This window comes from Siniperca chuatsi, linkage group LG21, assembly GCF_020085105.1.
Source record: "Siniperca chuatsi isolate FFG_IHB_CAS linkage group LG21, ASM2008510v1, whole genome shotgun sequence".
Lineage (NCBI taxonomy): Eukaryota > Metazoa > Chordata > Actinopteri > Centrarchiformes > Sinipercidae > Siniperca > Siniperca chuatsi.
In genome coordinates this window covers 3,738,709-3,758,275 of record NC_058062.1, presented here as the reverse complement: position 1 = coordinate 3,758,275, position 19,567 = coordinate 3,738,709, and the positions used below count along the sequence as shown (strand labels likewise).

General features: G+C 39.9%; 1 protein-coding gene across 1 annotated transcript; it reads left to right on the top strand.

Moving 5' to 3' along the window:
* The first annotated feature begins 2,370 nt into the window (after positions 1-2,370).
* On the top strand, positions 2,371-19,421 carry LOC122869111 (myosin-1B-like). Its single transcript, XM_044181753.1, has 41 exons — positions 2,371-2,459; positions 2,616-2,660; positions 2,764-2,976; positions 3,416-3,559; positions 4,640-4,796; positions 4,887-4,914; positions 5,004-5,112; positions 5,214-5,306; positions 5,396-5,459; positions 5,543-5,641; positions 5,749-5,852; positions 5,937-6,075; positions 6,191-6,309; positions 6,473-6,622; positions 6,722-6,892; positions 6,986-7,292; positions 7,603-7,679; positions 8,442-8,529; positions 8,632-8,749; positions 8,822-8,945; positions 9,035-9,171; positions 10,326-10,581; positions 10,675-10,917; positions 11,001-11,177; positions 11,262-11,407; positions 12,751-12,841; positions 12,949-13,338; positions 13,421-13,547; positions 13,644-13,762; positions 13,852-14,048; positions 14,123-14,306; positions 14,958-15,123; positions 15,216-15,340; positions 15,419-15,727; positions 15,819-16,022; positions 17,026-17,151; positions 17,240-17,410; positions 17,560-17,664; positions 18,150-18,245; positions 18,339-18,470; positions 18,556-19,421. The coding sequence occupies exons 3-41, from the start codon at positions 2,773-2,775 to the stop codon at positions 18,574-18,576; spliced, it is 5,817 nt and encodes a 1,938-aa protein (XP_044037688.1). The 5' UTR covers positions 2,371-2,459; positions 2,616-2,660; positions 2,764-2,772; the 3' UTR covers positions 18,577-19,421.
* The last annotated feature ends 146 nt before the right edge of the window (positions 19,422-19,567 follow it).

Below are 19,567 nucleotides of genomic sequence, written 5' to 3'. Positions count from 1 at the left end.
AGGATTAATTTAAAAAATTTTAGTTATCCTTTAATTTTTAATCTAGCGCCACCATGAGATCAGATTTTTAATTTGTCACTTTGGTTTATGACCAAATACCTGCAAAACTAATGCCATTCCCATCAGCCACAGCTGTACCTTGTGTTTAGTGCTAATTAGCAAATGTTAGCATGCTAAACTAAGATGGTGAACATGGTAAACCTGCTTAGCGTCAACATCTTAGCATTGTCATTGTGGGCATGTTAGCATGAGGATGTTAGCATGTAGCTCAAAGCACCACCATGCTTAAATACAGCCTCACAGAGCCGCTAGCATGGCTGTAGACTCTTAGTCTTGCTTTTAATATTAATGGAGGTTTTTCCTTATGATAATCACAAATTTAGGGGTCATCCACTTTTTATTTACCACCTTAGAAAAACTGCATTATTCACTGACTCAGGACTCAACTTTCCAGACTTCTCCTCTCCTTTCTTGTAACCTTCAAGTAAACCTTCCCTGAATGAATAAAAAAAATCCTACTCGTAGCATCCACACATGATCAAGTTTCATGTGCTGCTGAAGAAACCTATAACACTTTAAAAGGTTTATATGTTCCTTGGTGTGACATGATTTTATAAGCATTTTAGGAAGGAAAAACAAGGTGATAAACTGAGTTCGAAGAGGCTCTCTGATGGAAGAAATGTTTGCTGTCCAGCTGATATCAAAGTGAAACCTAAACCTGCTAGCAAAGCCACTCAGAGGCTGAACTAAAATCCTGTCCCTTACCTCACCTTGCTGTGGCATTGCACTTACATGACTAGATAACCTCCAACAAAAGCTTCACTGGAAATGTTAGCCAGAAAACAGCTGACAGAAGTATTCACTCTGCGCTGTGATTGGTTAACGCTGAAGATCACTGAGCATCCTCACACATTAATAACAATGCACTTCTCACACTGGACTGTTTACTTTGGACCGCTGTCACAGTCTCATTGTTAAACAACTGTATCCCACTCAGGCTTTGATGGCCTTTATTTCCGCACCAGCTGCCTGCAATAATCCTCTAAAAGGAATATAATCAATCCTCTTCAAATCCACTTTTAAAGGTTGTCTGCTTGTTCGTGTCCGGGCACTAATCACCTCAGTCTGCTTTAGCCACTAAAATAGCAGTCGAAAGACCCTCAAAACATGTTGGGTAATCAAAGGGAATATTCAGCTTACTTCTGTATGAATGTGAATGAGATCTTACAGATGGCATAACTAACCTGTAGCTTCATGTCAGCTCTGTTAATAGGCAGGTTGATCTTTTTAAATTTGCAGGATTTGGGTTGGAAATAAGCACTGAGGTTGGTTTATTTGCTAAGTAGAGCTACAATTCAAGAAAATGTAATTTACTCTAAAGAATATGGAAAGTATGGGGGAAAAAAGCATTTAGCAAAAAACTGATTTTCTTATAACATGACAAAAACTTTGGCCAATAAAGTGTGATTATTTCAGTTATTTTCAATCCATATTAGCTTGTTTAAGATTTTTTTCGTGGAATTAAGTGTCATTTTCTTGTTTCTAGTGCAGCAATCTGCTTTATTGTTTCTCTTGTTATCATTTATTACTTTAAAATCCCAAACAATAGAAACTTCAGACCTCTTACCCTATTTTCAAAATGTTTTGTTGCTTTAAGAAATAAATAGTATTGGGGCTCGTTAAGCGACCAAATCACTTGTTTAAATCAGTGCTTCAGCAAAGGATTGTCTTATTACATTACAGCCACATAAACGCTTTTCTTCTTTTAAATTACTTCTGAAAATGTGTTTTTATCATAAGTTTTTTTTTATAACCTTATGCAATTTGGGTAAATGTGTCTGCATTAAATTGGGGCTACTTATTCATATATTGCACAGTGTAGTTTCTGATTTATTCTATGCTATCCTGTTTTTAATCTTTTATTTTATTTTACTCTTTTAAAATCCTATTTAAATGTGTCTTATTATATCATGTCTTAATGCCTTTTATGCCATATGTAAAGCACTTTGAATGGCCTTGTTGTTGAAGGTTTCTATAAAATTGCTTTGCCTTGCTTTTGTGTATTTACGTTTGTATGTGTACTCACGTTGGTTTATGATGTACATATGTAACATATATGTTGTAGTTTTTCTTTTTTCATGTTTTCCTTGTAAAGCACTTGGTAATCTCTGGTTTTGATACCGCAAGTGCTATTATATTATTATTATTTGTTGTTGTTTGACAATGTCCACATTCTCCTCTTCATTGTGAATTTTACAACTCAATTCAGAAATTGTGTTATCATACAGTCAGTATTCTTCAAATGTGACATTCTAAGGTGTCAATGTACTCTATATATAACCTCAGTGCATCTTGTGCTTAATCCATGATCCATCCTTAACCATGATGAGCAACAGGTTTGTGTAACTCTACCACCGCATGCCCATGTAAAGGAAGGAAGCTTCACACCAAGGACAATGGTGAGATATAAAAGGGACAGTGCAACTGGTTATATTTGTTATCACAGCATAATCAAGAAAGTCCACAATCCTTCAGCGTATAACACCTACTGTGCAGGTTTATTCTCTCTGTGTTTGCATCTTTTCAGAAACTTCTGTTTCTAACTTTAATTCCAGTTATATTCCTGAACTTCCTGGTAAACACACCGGTGCAGAAAGTGGGTGAGTATTCTGGGATTCTGGATTCAATTTCGAGCATTTTCTACAGTGTAAAATAATTTAAGAGATGCGGATGGTGTGTTTTTTTTTGTTGTCTTTAATTCAGGAGGAGAAAATGAGCACAGATGGGGAAATGTCAATCTTCGGGCCGGCTGCTCAGTACCTCCGCAAGTCTGAGAGGGAGAGGACGGAGGCTCAGTCTCGCCCATTTGACAGCAAGACGGCGTGCTTTGTCAGCGATGAGAAAGAGCTGTATGTCAAGGCTGAGATCCAGGACAAGGCGGACGGCAAAGTCACTGTCAAGACCGTGGATGACAGAGTGGGTGGACTGAAGGGTTATGCTGATAAATTGACCTTTTATTAGACACTGAACACAGACAGTGAATGTGATTTTTCTGTTATATGGGATATCTGACCAGGACTTTATTCATGAGTGATGTGGAGGGATTTTACGCAGCTTCAGGGTGTTGGTCTGTAAAACCTGCAATAAAGAATCTGCAGAATTTTATTAGTCTGGCTTTCAGCAGAGACATTTACTCTCCCCTGGAGCTCCAAATGCTGCTTCACTTTCCACGAGAGTAGTAAGAGTTCACATTATGTTTTTAAAGTTTATGAAGACAGTGAATATCCAGTTTTGGTGGTCTTTGGAAACCAACATTTGTCTAACCTTTGTCTACTTTCTGACAGTGTTTTAAACTTTAAGCATCATATTCATGTTTTACTTTTGAACGACAGACATGCATGGTTCTGTTTTCCAGACTTTAGCTGTCAGGGAGGACCAAGTGTTTCCCATGAACCCCCCCAAGTTTGATAAAATTGAGGACATGGTGATGATGACGCACCTCCATGAGCCTGCAGTGTTGTTCAACCTAAAGGAGCGATACTCAGCATGGATGATCTACGTAAGTCTTTCAGCAAATATGATGCCAATCAGACAGACATCGTCTAGATTAAAACAGGGAGAGGAATTAATATGGAAGCCAGAGCTTTACATTTGGTATTCTTTAAAATATGTGAAAAAACTGCCGGCGACGTGAGATTATTCCACTTGTTTCCAATGCAGTTCCATAATGAAATGGGTTAAATGAGACAGATTTCTTCACTTTGTGCTTTATTTTAAGAAATCTCTCTTGCTAAAAATTATATTGGTAAAAATTTAGAATACAATGTAGAAATTGGCCTTGGACAAAGACATTATGCTTTTACTGTGTCAAAGTTAGAATAACACTCAGTAAATAACCTTCTCACAATTTCACAAAATTACATCTTGGATTAGGGAAAACTGTAAAATCCTGTCTTCACCTTACATTGAAAGTCAATTTTAATCAGTTGCTATGATCACAACATGGGCTCATTATGTGATGTTGTGTAAAACAAAAATCCAAGATTTCCCCACCTGGTGAGTTTTACAACACTAAGGCAGTATTCACACCAAATCAGACGTTGAGGCAAAAACGCCAGTCCTCCCATTCATTTGAGTGGGTGTAGTGCGTTTAGGCTGCGGCGGTGCGGACTGCACGGGTGAAAAGTTGAAACAGAATCAACTTTTGGAGAAACCCAACCCGAGGTCACACTGTGGTGGCCAATCACGTAAGCCGGCGATCAGACCGGTCAAACTGCTCCACAGTCAGCCTGAAAGACACTATCCAGGCGGAATTCATGGACCAAACGATGATACTCTCCCAAAGTGTCCTTGCATAGTTTATTTCGGGTAGCATGCTAACATTTGCTAGTTAGCACTAAACACAAAGTACAGCTGAGGTGGAATGTCATTAGTTTTGCAGGTATTTGAACTGATGATGGGGCTAGATGAAAAGTCAGGGGATCACAAACTATGTCAGTAGGATTCATCCTCTGGGGAACATGTGTGTCAGCACATTTTACAGCAATCCTTTACAATAGTTGTTGAGATACTTCAGTCTGAAACAACGACTGAGCTGCTAGCATGGCTAAAAATGTATAGCTTTTCTTTTTCCATGCAGACCTACTCTGGGCTGTTCTGTGTGACTGTGAACCCCTACAAATGGCTGCCGGTCTACAACCCAGAGGTGGTCCGGGCCTACAGAGGGAAGAAGAGGATGGAGGTTCCCCCTCACATCTTCGCCCTGTCTGATAACGCCTACCAGTTCATGCTCACCGGTATGTTAGTGGCCCAAAATCAATGCAACTAAATAATTACATTTCTTTTTTCACCTTCATGTAATCGTGTGTCTTCTTTTATGTCCTCAGATCGTGAAAATCAGTCTATACTTATCACGTAAGTTCAGCTGAGACTTTGTATATATAGACAGACTATTGATGGATGAAACAGTCAAAAATATTAATTAAATATGTGTTTTTGCTTAGTGGAGAATCCGGCGCAGGCAAGACTGTCAACACTAAACGTGTCATTCAGTATTTCGCAACAATCGCAGTGTCTGCAGACAAGAAAAAGGAGACGAATAGTAAAATGAAGGTGAGCTCAACGACTTTTGACAGGCTGTGCAGCTGGTAGACTCAGTTGTTGTTTTTCAGAGAGGAGTGGGTGTTCAGATTTACATGTTTGCTTTTCGACAGGGGACTCTGGAGGATCAAATCATCCAGGCCAACCCTCTGCTGGAAGCTTTTGGGAATGCCAAGACTATGAGGAATGACAACTCCTCTCGCTTTGTGAGTCAGCCTGAGGGACTTCAGTTTGATTTGATTTACCAAGAATTTGTTGAACACAGAGAGTAAGATGTTGCTGTTTTGTTGAACAGGGTAAATTCATTCGAATACACTTTGGCACAACTGGTAAACTGGCATCTGCAGATATTGAAACATGTAAGTTTATACACATTTTGTATAGAGTATTGATAATATATGTTGGTGTAAAATAAAGTTCATTTTTCTTTTCTTTCTTAAAGATCTGCTAGAGAAATCAAGAGTGACATTTCAGCTGGCAGCTGAGAGGAGTTATCATATTTTTTATCAGCTTACTTGCAACAAGAAGCCTGAACTGATTGGTAACCTGACTAATCCTTTTTGTCTTACTTTGTCATTATTCTTTTTCTTGTTTTTACTTTACAGACATTCACACAAAGAGATTTTAGTTTGATTTCTTTCCCTTCAGATCTGCTTCTCATCACCACCAACCCCTACGACTTTGCCTTCATCAGTCAAGGAGAAATCAGTGTCAAAAGCATAAATGACGCTGAGGAGTTAATGGCTACAGATGTGAGTCAACTCGGTTAAAGCACACAAATCTCGTTCTGTCTTTTCAGTTATTTTACTTCTGATGTTGCCCATTTTCTGACACAGGAGGCCTTAGATATTCTGGGTTTCACTGCTGAAGAAAAAGTGTCCATCTACAAGCTGACAGGAGCTGTGATGCATTATGGGAACATGAAGTTCAAGCAGAAGCAGCGGGAGGAGCAGGCGGAGCCCGATGGCACTGAGGGTGAGGATCATCCATCCAAATTAATACTGTCATTGCAATTAAAGGAAGCAGACACAATGAGAAAAAAATACATCCAAAACACATCCTGTTTTGTTGTTTTGTTTTGTTTTTGCAGAAGCTGATAAAGCAGCATATCTGATGGGCCTGAACTCTGCTGATCTGCTCAAAAGCCTCTGTTATCCCAGAGTAAAGGTTGGAAATGAGTATGTTACCAAGGGACAAAATGTGCAGCAGGTAAGACCACTATCAAGACTACTACTGTATATAATAATCTATTGCAGAAGATTATCCATGACGAGCTGACCGTGCTGTTATCTTTCAATAACATACTTACAGTACATATTCTGTCCTGTATGTTGATGAGGAAACAGGACTGTCTAACTTTGCCTCATTCCAGGTGTACAACTCAATTGGTGCCCTCGCAAAATCCGTCTATGAGAAGATGTTTTTGTGGATGGTCGTACGAATCAACCAGCAGCTGGATACAAAACAATCCAGACAACATTTCATTGGTGTTCTCGATATCGCTGGCTTCGAAATCTTTGATGTGGGTGTTCAAAGTCTATATATTGTGTTTTTTTTCCCCCAGAGGTTCAACTGAATGATGTATGTTTATTTAAATATGATTTTTATGATTTGTCTTTAGTACAACAGCATGGAGCAACTCTGCATTAATTTCACCAATGAGAAGCTGCAACAGTTTTTCAACCACCACATGTTTGTATTGGAGCAAGAGGAATACAAGAAAGAAGGAATTGAGTGGGAGTTCATTGACTTTGGTATGGACTTAGCAGCTTGCATTGAGCTCATTGAAAAGGTACCGTGTAATTTAAAATATTAGCCTAAATGGAATTAAGTGTTTCAACTGTGCTAATGTTATTAATAATAATAATAATGTTTTTTCCCCTAGCCAATGGGGATCTTCTCCATCCTTGAGGAGGAGTGCATGTTCCCAAAATCAACAGACACCTCTTTCAAGAACAAACTGTATGACCAACACCTTGGAAAGAACAACTGCTTCTTGAAGCCCAAAACAGTCAAAGGCAAGCCAGAGGCTCACTTCACTCTGATGCACTACGCCGGCACTGTGGACTACAACATCAGCGGCTGGCTGGAGAAGAACAAAGATCCGCTGAGTGAGTCTGTGGTGCAGCTTTACCAGAAGTCATCAGTAAAAATACTGGCGATGTTGTACGCAACCTTTTCTGGATCAGACGGTAAGTTCATTTGTCTAAACATTGTGGGTTTTCCTGAATATTTTTATATACCTTTCGTTGCGGATGATTCGCCACCAAGCATCTGTAGTTATCACCATATTATCATTAACGTTTACTATCATTTGTTCTGCATAATTGTGGAGATACATAAAGTTGACAGAGTTGGTTTGCAAGAAGGATAGCGGGTACAGTCATGATTTCTGTTTATGTCTGCATATGGAGAAATATTATACATGCAAAAGGAAAATTATCTATCAAAGTGAGATACTACTGTTACTGTATGTTAGTCATAAATGTGGCATTAATGCAGAGGCAGCTGCAGGAGGAACCAAAAAAGGATCCAAGAAGAAGGGAGCATCTTTCCAAACGGTGTCAGCGCTGTTTAGGGTAAGATGCTAATAGAAGTTGCCCAAGCCATTTGTGGAAATACACATTATACTGTGGGGTCAGAAATACATTTTCTGAAACCATATCATTTAAAACACTTACTTCATAGTAACAAAAAAATAAATAAAACAAGACTAAAAGTTACAGCCATAGCAGCTCGGCGAGGCTGTACTTAGGCACGGCGGTGCTTTAAGCTAAAAGTCAATATGCTAACATGCTCACAATAACAATGCTAACATGTTGATGTTTAGCAGATATAATGTTTACCATCATTAGTTTTGCATTTTGAAATACTGGCCAAATTTTAAATTTGACCTGATGATGGCACTAGATTAATGGATCACCAAAATTTTTAGTCTTAGTCAATAGTCTTTGAGATATTTTAGTCTGGACCGAAGTGGTGGAACGGCCGACAGACATTGCCACGCCACAAAGGCTGATGGGGACATAAATGTCTGAAACACATTTAATGGGAATCCATCCAACATGGTTAAATGGCTGAAAAAGCCAGTAAAAACTAAACTTTAACTAAAATCATAATCTCGTCCTCTGAAACTGAATGCAGAAAAAAACATTTCCAAATCATGTGTAAGGAAGAACTCAGAAAGTTTCATATTTGCATGCTCTGAATGTTACATATTTTTTTGGTATTTTTGCTTGTTGCTTTTCTGTCAAAATGCTGAGTAGACATTTCTGAATGTTAGAAACTGAAACAAGAAAACCCCCAAACAAATTAAAGTTCACATGTAAATTTTCTTACAGGAGAATCTCGGGAAGCTCATGACTAATCTGAGAACCACTCATCCTCACTTTGTGCGGTGCTTGATACCAAATGAGACCAAAACACCAGGTAGTTTTGATAATTCTCTCATTATGACACACACACACACACACACACATATATACACACTATAAACGACGTGGATACAACTAATTATTGCCTTCATCATAGGTGCTATGGAAAACCACCTGGTTATCCACCAACTACGCTGCAATGGCGTGCTGGAGGGCATCCGGATCTGTAGGAAAGGATTTCCAAGCAGAATCCTCTACGGGGACTTCAAGCAGAGGTAATTAAAGCTTTACATTTAAATATTTAATAGTGTTTGGTCCCATACTCAGACATATCATTCCTCCTACAGATACAGGATTCTTAATGCCAGTGCTGTTCCAGAGGGACAGTTTATGGATAACAAAAAAGCTGCAGAGAAATTGCTGGGCTCAATCGACGTGGATCACACACAGTACAAGTTTGGACACACTAAGGTTTTTATTTGTTACAGCACACTGGTTAAATGGTAGAGATGTTAAGAATTGAATGAGCTGTACAGATAAATAATTGCCTTTAATTTCAGGTGTTTTTTAAAGCTGGTCTGCTGGGCGCTTTGGAGGAAATGAGAGATGAGCGGTTAGCCCAGGTTGTGACGTCCACTCAGGCTCTGTGTCGTGCCTACCTCGTTCGGCTGGAGTACCAGAAGATGATGGCCAGAAAGTAAAAATATTCACTGCTTTAAAGCTGCAACTTCATGTTGGCATCTAGAAATACTAAGTCAGATGCGTCTGGACTGGATCTTTGGTCCATCCAAGAGGCTTCGTCAACCAGAATTACTGAGGTCATATATATATATGATATATATATGAGGTCAATATATTAAAACAAGTCTAAGAGTCTACAGCCATGCTAGCGACTCTGTGAGGCTACTTAGGCACAGTGGTGCTTTAAGCTACATGCTAATGTCAGCCTGCTAACATGCTTACAATGACAATGCTAACATGTTGATGTTTAGTAGGTATAATGTTTACGATGCTCACCATCTTATTGTAGCGTGTAAGCATGCAAACATTTGCTAATTAGCGCCATCGTCAGGTCAAAATCTTACTTTGTCCAATACTGTGGTTCGTGATTTTAAGTGAAATGTCTCAACAACTTTTGGATGGATTGCCATGAAATTTGGTTCAGACATTCATGTTCCCTTCAGGATTATTTGCAATAACTTTAGTGTTTCCTAAACTTAAGTAAAATTTTCAATTTGTCCAATGTGTTTGTTTTGTGCCAATTATCAAACATTGACATGCTAAACTAAGATGCTAAACATGCTATACATTATACTTGCTAAACATCAACATGTTGGCATTGTAATTGTGATCATATTAGCATGCTGACGTTAGCATTTAGCTCAAAGCATTGCTATACCTAACTACAGTGTGCAGAGCTGGTAGCATGGCTGTAGACTTGTTTTTATTCTATTTTTTAAATCAAACTTCATCTCATTACATTATAATCTGCCACCCAGTTTATACTTACAGTCCTTTCACTTTACTTCAGCGTATTTATTATTGCCTGGAAGGAAAGAATAACAGAAATCTGAAACACTTTGGTGTGTCTTGGAAAATGTTTCTTAGTTATATAAAATATATAAACTTATTTTAATTGGCAGTTTATCTTTTGCTGTCGCTTGATAAACAAACAAAACGACAGAATTTAATTTGGATGAGAAAGAAAGAGACTGGGATGCTCTTCTCTACTGCTTCTCAGATTTGTGGTTGAGAACAACATGATGGGTGTGTTTTGTGTAGAAAGTGAAACAATAGTACCACAGAGGCTGAAACTTGCAGAGTAAACTCATCCAAGTTTTACTTTGACAGGGAGGCAATCTACACTATCCAGTATAACTTCCGTTCTTTCATGAACGTAAAACACTGGCCGTGGATGAAGCTGTATTTTAAGCTCAAACCTCTCCTGAAGAGCGCTGAAGCTGAGAAGGAAATGGCCCAAATGAAGGTGGATTTTACAAAGCTCAAAGAAGATCTGGGCAAATCAGAAAACCGGCGAAGGGAACTTGAAGAGAAAATGGTGTCCATCGTACAAGAGAAGAATGATCTCCTCCTTCATGTCCAGACGGTAAGTTATACCACAGAGAGAGTTAGTTCACATAGTCAGCACGATTATTATTATTGGTTTAGCTCTAATACTGGTGCACAAACTTGATATCAGGAGGCAGACAACCTCCAGGATGCAGAGGAGAGATGTGAAGGGCTCATCAAAAGCAAGATCCAGCTGGAAGCCAAGCTGAAGGAGGTGACAGAGAGACTGGAAGATGAGGAGGAGGTCAACGCTGAGCTGACAGCCAAGAAGAGAAAGCTTGAGGACGAGTGCTCTGAACTGAAGAGGGACATCGACGACTTAGAGCTCACCTTAGCCAAAGTGGAGAAGGAGAAACATGCTGTAGAAAACAAGGTATGTACACCATGCCGCTTACTGTTGCTATATCATCTTGTTGACGGAGGAATTCCAACGTTGGTTCTTAATAATGACTTTAGGTGAAAAACCTGACTGAAGAAATCCTGAGCCAAGATGAAAATATCACCAAACTGTCAAAGGAGAAGAAAGCCCTGCAGGAGGCTCATCAGCAAACACTGGACGACCTGCAGTCAGAGGAGGACAAAATAAACTCTCTGACCAAAGCCAAAACCAAACTAGAGCAGCAGGTAGATGAGGTGAGTTACTGCATATACAGGAAAGTGTACAATATACTATTGCTATTGTTAAGGTGGATGTAATTACAGTATGTGTGATTTTAGCTGGAAGGTTCACTGGAACAAGAGAAGAAGGTCCGTATGGATCTGGAGAGAGCCAAGAGAAAGCTGGAGGGGGATCTGAAACTTGCTCAGGAGTCCATAATGGATCTGGAGAACGAGAAGCAGCAGCTGGATGAAAAGCTAAAAAAGTAAGTTCTCTGTGAAAAAGATGCTACCCATAATATTTTAATGAATGAATTGTAACTATTCATCTGCATGGTGGTCTGTTTTGGCACAGCTACTGTGGTTTCTCTATATATTGGCAATGTTGATCAGTTTGTCACAGCTTTTTGGGTTGCATGTGTCCTGTTTGACAATGCCAATAGATTTGGTTCAAAACAGAACCAATACCAAAGCTTTAAAGCTGCACTAATCATATTTTATATCAACAATGATAGCCAAACAGTAAAGGCGCATACCACATGCCATACTCCCCCCTCTCTCCCCTTGTTCCCTGTGTGCTTCTATATTATCTGCTATCAAATAAAGGCAAAAATGACAAAAAATAAAAAAACAATGGAAGAAATTACTAAGTGTAATGTGAAAGGAGATGCTTGTAGTGATGAACCTGAATCTGCAGTTGCCCTCAGCTCTGTGGAAGGTTTTAGTCCTTTCAGCTCATTGTTTTGGTTTTTACAACCTGCAATTTTATTGTTTTCTGGTTCAGTCTCACCGCTCTCATCGACCCTGTTTTTGGCCGGAGCAGGCTGCTATTTTAAATAAAAAAGCTCTGATAAACTCACCATACACTACCTGCTCAAAACCAAACTGCAGACAGACAAAGTTAAAGGCTAGCTGGTGAACAAAGTGGAACATTTAGAAGCTAAAGAGCCAGATATTTTTCTCAGGAGTTTGTGGAGAGCAAAACAGCTAAAGGGAGAATGAATATTGGACTTACATTCACCAGGCAGCCAGAAAAACAACTTGAATGCTAATGATGCTCTGTGTTTGCTAACGCGTTCTTCATAACAACTTTATAATGTGATAATATGTTAATGTTACAGCTTGTCGCGCTGCCCCCAAGTAGCAAAAAAACCCCCAAAACAATCTAAATGTATGGTAAAGTATTATAAACTTTACAAAATGACATTTACTGTGGTTTAGAACATCCTTGTATAGAGTTCTTAAGACCTGCTTTACTTCCAGATTAGCTTCTACTTGCTCAGTGAAATTGATTTTTTCAACCGTATCATGATTCAGCCTTTTGGAAAGAACCCCCCAGTGGGGCCGATTATGGCCGATTTCAGCACAACTCTCTATCGATGATGTCTTTGTTTATCAGGTCTCACCTGTCCTGCTTGACAATGCCAATAAAGTAAATTCAAAACAGAGCCAGCACACTGGAAGTAACAGATTTCGCAGCATGTCTGTATGCTTCAAAATGAACAACATCAGTACAATAGTAACTTACTGCATCACACTTTAGTAGCTGATGCATTTTCCGAATTTGCGATGGATTGAAATAAACAGCAAGCTTCACTTCACTTTACAGGAAAGACTTTGAGTTGTCACAGCTGCAGGCGAAGATAGAAGATGAACAAGCTCTTGGTGCTCAGCTACAGAAGAAAATAAAAGAGCTCCAGGTGAAGATTTCAATCACTGGCTTGGGTTTGAGGTGATATTACAAAACTAAATTACTTCTGCAGGTGCATCCTTCCAGGATTACATCTTTGCAATCTCTCATGTGCAGGCCCGAATTGAGGAGCTGGAGGAGGAAATCGAGGCTGAGCGCTCGGCTCGAGCCAAAGTGGAGAAGCAGAGGTCCGATCTGTCCAGGGAGCTGGAGGAGATCAGTGAGAGGCTGGAGGAGGCCGGAGGAGCCACCGCTGCTCAGGCTGAGCTGAACAAGAAGCGGGAAGCCGAGTTCCTCAAACTACGCAGAGAGCTGGAGGAGTGTTCGCTGCAGAACGAGGCCACGTCTGCTGCTCTGCGCAAGAAACATGCAGACAGTGTGGCTGAACTGGGAGAACAGCTGGATAACATCCAGAGGGTCAGGCAGAAACTGGAGAAGGAGAAGAGTGAGTTAAGGCTGGAGATGGACGACTTAGCGAGCAATATGGAAACCATGGCCAAAGCAAAGGTCGGTTATCAAAGACTTTGTGATTTGTATGTTCAGTTCCATGTAAAGACATAAGTATATGTTTTCTTTTCCAAATTTCAAGATTAATTTTGAGAAAATGTGCCGTTCGCTCGAAGATCAACTGAATGAGGTAAAAACCAAAGAGGAGGAACATCAGAGGCTAATAAATGACCTTTCAAGTCAGAAAGCTCGGCTGCAGACAGAAAATGGTGAGGAATGTTTCGTCATATCTGTGCAATCAAGCCAGTAGTCACACACACTCACAGACGAGGCAAGTCTAATTTGTTTTTACACTTTTCATCCAGCTGAAATGTCTCGCCAGCTTGAAGAAAAAGAAACCTTAATGTCACAGCTAACTCGGGGAAAGCAAGCTTTTATTCAGCAGATTGAGGAGCTGAAAAGACTTCATGAGGAGGAGGTTAAGGTAAAGTCTGACAAAAGAGACAATCACAATGAAATGTTTTAAGGTTTGAAGATGTAGCTAAGTGTTTATGTTCTGTAATTTCTCTGAAGGCAAAAAATGCCCTGGCTCATGTTTTGCAATCAGCTCGACATGACTGCGAGCTGTTGAGAGAGCAATACGAGGAGGAACAGGAGGCCAAAGCTGAGCTGCACCGCTGCCTGTCCAAGGCAAACAGCGAGGTGGCTCAGTGGAGAACCAAATACGAGACCGATGCCATTCAACGCACCGAAGAGCTCGAGGAGGCAAAGTAAGAAAAGTCTCCACACCAGTTCGAAACAGGATATGTTCTCATGAGATCTTATGATATCTGTTCTCCCGCAGGAAGAAGCTGGCGCTGCGTCTACAGGATGCAGAAGAAGCTGTGGAGGCCGTCAACTCCAAGTGTTCCTCTCTTGAGAAGACAAAACAGCGGCTGCAAGGAGAGGTGGAGGACTTAATGATGGATATTGAGAGGTCAAATGCTGCTGCTGCTGCATTGGACAAGAAGCAGAGAAATTTTGATAAGGTTTGGATCTCGAGACTTCCTAAAATGTCATGTCAATGCATGTTAATGTGATTAATTGAGATGGTAGAATATAATAAAACTGCACAGGAAGTATCAGGAAGCAGCGAGGAAGGTGCTGAAAGGTACACTTTACACCCGGGCAGGAGTATTGATAGTGAAAGGTGTTGTCTAGTAGCTTGCGACGGCATGGATCACAAGCCACTTTTGTACCGAAATAAAATTGTATTAAATATACTATTTTATTTGTAAATTGGCTTCATTTGGCCTCATTTGGGGCCGGGTGTTTCCCATATAAAAGCTTAGGGAAGCTGCTGTGTGTTGCACTTTATTGGAGGTGGGAAAGATAACCAGATATGCATTCTCCAAACAAACCAGTTAGTCCTAATCCTTGAAGTCTTGTCTCTTGTAAAACCTAAACATACTGTTAAATAAAGGTGTAAAAAATATGCCGGTTCCCTAGGACAACCTGGGGGCTACAAATCAAATTCATGATAATATTCAGAGGAACATTGATTTCAACACTGACAGTCTTTTCTGTTGAACAATAAATTCACAAATAAACATTTAACCAGATTATTTCCAGCAGTCAAACTTTCGAAGTAGTAATAGTAGTTTGTTTTAGATATTCAGCTGTAAAATGCCTTCCTGTAGGTTGTGGCTGAGTGGAAGCAGAAATATGAGGAAGGTCAGGCAGAGCTGGAGTCAGCTATAAAAGAGGTGCGTGGTTTGGGCACTGAGAACTTCAAGATGAAGAATGCCTTCGAAGAATGCCTGGAACAACTGGAGATGCTCAAACGGGAAAATAAAATCCTGCAACGTATGTCAGCGCCCTCCTTTGCATCTAATGCTGTACACAGCCAGTTTTTATTGCAGAGAAATGATAGAAACATATCATGCTTCCTTTTCCAGAGGAAATATTGGATCTGACTGAGCAGTTGGGAGAGACGGGAAAAAACATCCATGAGCTTGAAAAATCTAAGAAACAGACTGAACAGGAGAAGTTGGAGGCCCAGACTGCTCTGGAGGAGGCAGAGGTAAGTAGAAGAAAAATCTAAATCAGATGGATTTAAACATCTCTGGTTAATATGACTGCACTTCACATCTGTACTCAGGCCTCCCTGGAGCACGAAGAATCCAAGATCCTGCGAGTCCAGCTGGAGCTGAACCAGGTGAAATCTGAGGTGGACAAGAAGATCGCTGAGAAGGACGAAGAGATCGAACAGCTGAAGAGAAACAGCCAACGAGTCATCGACACAATGCAAAGTAATTTGGACGCTGAAGTCCGCAGCAGGAACGACGCCCTGAGAGTGAAGAAAAAGATGGAGGGGGACCTCAACGAGATGGAGATCCAGCTGAGCCATGCGAACAGGCAGGCGGCCGAGTCCCAGAAACAACTGAGGAACATTCAAGTTCAGCTGAAGGTGAGACACATAAAACAGGAACACGTAAAGGCCGAGTGATGTTTAAACACATATCATAGCAGAAAGACACTGTTTTCATTCTACCATACAGGAAGTTCAGATTCACCTCGACGATGCTCTGAGAAGCAACGAGGACATGAAAGAGCAGGTTGCCATGACTGAGCGCAGAAGTAACCTCATGCAGGCTGAAATGGAGGAGATCAGAGCGGCTTTGGAGCAGACTGAGAGGAGCCGCAAGCTAGCAGAGCAGGAACTGCTGGACGCCAGCGAGCGAGTGCAGCTGCTTCACTCACAGGTTCAAATCTACCTGCAGTTTATCATCAGTTTTCACTTTCAAATAGCCTCATAGACTTCCTCTTTCGATTAAAGATTAAATTCTTCTTATATATTTTGGTTCACTCTCATTGCACTCTAATCCACTCTACACCTGTATTCAGCCGGACCAGGCAGCTTCTTTGATAAACTCACTGTACACTACCTGCTCAGCACCAGACTGCAGACAGACACAGTCAGAGACTAGCTGGTGAACATAGTGGAGCATTTAGTGGCTAAACAGCCAGATGTTTCCCTCAGGAGGTGGTAGAGACCAAAAAGCTAAAAGCTAAGAGCTAAGAGCTAAAAGAAGAGTGAATTTTAAACTTACATTATTCAGATGGCCAGAAACATGACTATTAACTATTTGTATATAGGCATTTTTTTCAAGATAATGTGTCAGTGTTGTGTTCACAGCTTGTTTCTGCTGCCCCCAAGTGGCCAAAAAAAATCAGTTATTGCAGGTTTAAGCCAGAAAACAAACCCAAGAATCTAGTAAGCATGATCACATACAGTATGTACTGCACCTATTAGATAATAATGAAACTAGCTGCATCTCCAAACTCCCAAAGCTTATTAGGTGTAAAATAGATGATTCCACAAGTACATAATCTATTTTCTCGCTTTAAATTTATTCAGAGCCTGATTTTGGTGAATATACTACAAAATATTTAGCTACATTTCCAGAACAGATGACATTTTTTCCCCTTAAAAAAAACCACATATCTAGGTGCATTCACCCAGATATGTGTGTGTGTCCAAATTGTCTGAGTGAAGAAGAGAACTATAAATCATCTCTGGTACAGCCGCCTCAAAATGACCCATTCTAATAACTAATTCATGGCCTTTCTTACAGTAATTGTACCAAGGTATCACGATTTATTTGGCATTGATATAGTGCTCTTATATAAAACAACATTTGTTGTATGTTGAGGTCGTATTTCAGCATTATGTTGTCATATAATATATATATTTTTTTTTTACAGAATACCAGCCTGCTCAACAGTCGGAAGAAGTTGGAGGCTGATCTTTCTCACATTCAGTGTGAGATGGATGACAGTGTTCAAGCAGCCAGGAATGCTGAAGAGAAAGCCAAGAAGGCCATCACTGATGTAAGTGTGTATGTGTGTGTGTGTGTTTGCTTTGTAATTCTCACCTGCCCAAACAGCATTCTAGTCCCTATTCTACTACATTTTTCAGGCTGCCATGATGGCTGAGGAGCTGAAGAAAGAGCAGGACACCAGTGCTCACCTGGAGAGGATGAAGAAGAACCTGGAGGTGACGGTGAAAGACCTGCAGCAGCGTCTCGACGAGGCAGAGAACCTGGCCATGAAGGGCGGAAAGAAGCAACTCCAAAAACTGGAAGCAAGGGTAACGTATTGTACTATAATCACCAATAAATCCTGCTGGATTAATAATGGATTGGTAAACCATTTATTTGCCAACACTGCTCTAATATTGCTGGTGAGACTATTGACATTTCCTGCATCTCTTTTAAGAATATAACTGCTCTTTTGCAGGTGCGAGAGCTGGAGAATGAGATTGAAGCAGAACAAAGACATGGATCAGATGCTGTAAAAGGGGTTCGCAAACTGGAGCGCAGGATTAAGGAGCTCACCTATCAGGTAAACTCATACCACACCTTGTATTCAGATCCTTTACTGAAGTAACAGTATCAATACCACACTGTGAAAATACACCACATTCAAAACCTTACTTAAGTAAAGGTAATAAGTATCATCAGTATTATCAGCAAAATGTACTAAAGTATCAAAAAAAAGTTTATTTAGCTCAAGAAGTAGGAGAATTTTCTCAATTTCTAAAGGAACACTTCATCCTTTTAGTTTACCATAAAAATTCAAAATCACCACATTTGGAGGTACATGGTTTTCACTGGACAGGAAGGGAATCAAAAACTGTAATATGAAAAGTAAGTAAAGACAAATGTAGTGGAGTAAAAACTACAATATTTACCTCTGAGATGTAGTGGAGCTGATGTATAAAGTATTACGAATTTATACTTACTGTACTTGAGTAAATGTACTTAGTTACATTCCACCACTGGTGGTCATCAGTTGTCAAGTATTTGTTTCCTGTTAATGAACATCAGTCTGATGAGGACAAGAAAAACATGCTGAGGCTGCAGGAGCTGGTGGACAAATTCCAGCTGAAGGTCAAAGTGTACAAGAGGCAGGCTGAAGAAGCGGTGAGTGACTTCTTCTGTCAACCCTGAGATTTAAACATTGTTTAATGTTACATTTGGAGATTTTTTATTAATCAGTTATTTTGTGTCTGACAGGAGGAGCAAGCCAACACTCATCTGACTAAGCTGAGGAAGGTGCAGCACGAGCTGGAGGAGGCTGAAGAGCGGGCCGACATCGCCGAGTCCCAGATCAGTAAGATGAAAGTCAAGAGTCGTGACATGGGCAAGGTGAGTCAGTCAGCTTCGCGCAACATACTCTATCTTATCAATACTGATAACCATTAATGTCTCTCTCATTTTCCTCATTTATCAGGCAAAAGACAGTGGGGAGTAGTCTTTGGCTGACATGAAGACGACAAAGTTTGCTGTGTCTCTGAAGCTGAGCTAGTGTACAACATACTCTTAGCAGAATATGTGTTTATTTCTTAATTTAAAGCCATTATGTGTATAATTGTATGTCATCATGGCATCTTTAATTTTTTTTGATGGCCTAAGTTTTTGTTTGTAGAAAAATAAAAAGGCTTTGAGTATGTCAGTAGCACACATCTCAGTACCAGCCTGTTGCTGTCTGCCACAGTAGTCAAGTTTCCATCCAAATGCAACCAAATTTCCAGAAAATCAGCAAAAGAAATGCAAATGAATGCATTTATCCATCCACTGCTCTTATAGTATGTTAATATTAGGAGTTTGTGCATTGAGATAAACAGCTGGTGGAGATAATGCTCCAGTCGGGCGACAAATGATGGAAAATATGATGAAAACATGACATTTCTGTTTGTTTCATGTATTAATGTGAGGAAGGTTACATCCTCCTCATCGCTCTACACAGATCTGATGTTTTCGCTTTTTTAGTGGACGTTTAAGTCACATGCTTCATGTATGTCATCATTATTCACTTTGAACGCACTTTGTTCTTATCGATACACCAACTTTTCCACCTCAGCCAAGTGTAAAAACTTTTTTGCAAATTTTCTGCAGTTTTTTTATGCACAAATTGAAAATGCATATAAAACAGGTGAATCTTTTTAAATACTACCACTGGAGGGCGCCAAAGCAAGAAATCTTCACATGGCTTTAAGGATGCAAAATGATGATGATTAGCACCAGGAATTGTTTGCATTGTCGTAGTTGATGTATGTTCATGTTGCCTTCATTTCAATAAAATCTCAAAAAATCCCACTCCTTGATTTATTGTATTAATCTAGAGAGGTATATTACCATTATTATTATTATTTATTTATTTATTGTCTATAGAAGGGATGCACAGAGCTTGTTCCCACAGATACAGATCCTGTTTAGTGAGTGATCAAACACAGGACAAATTA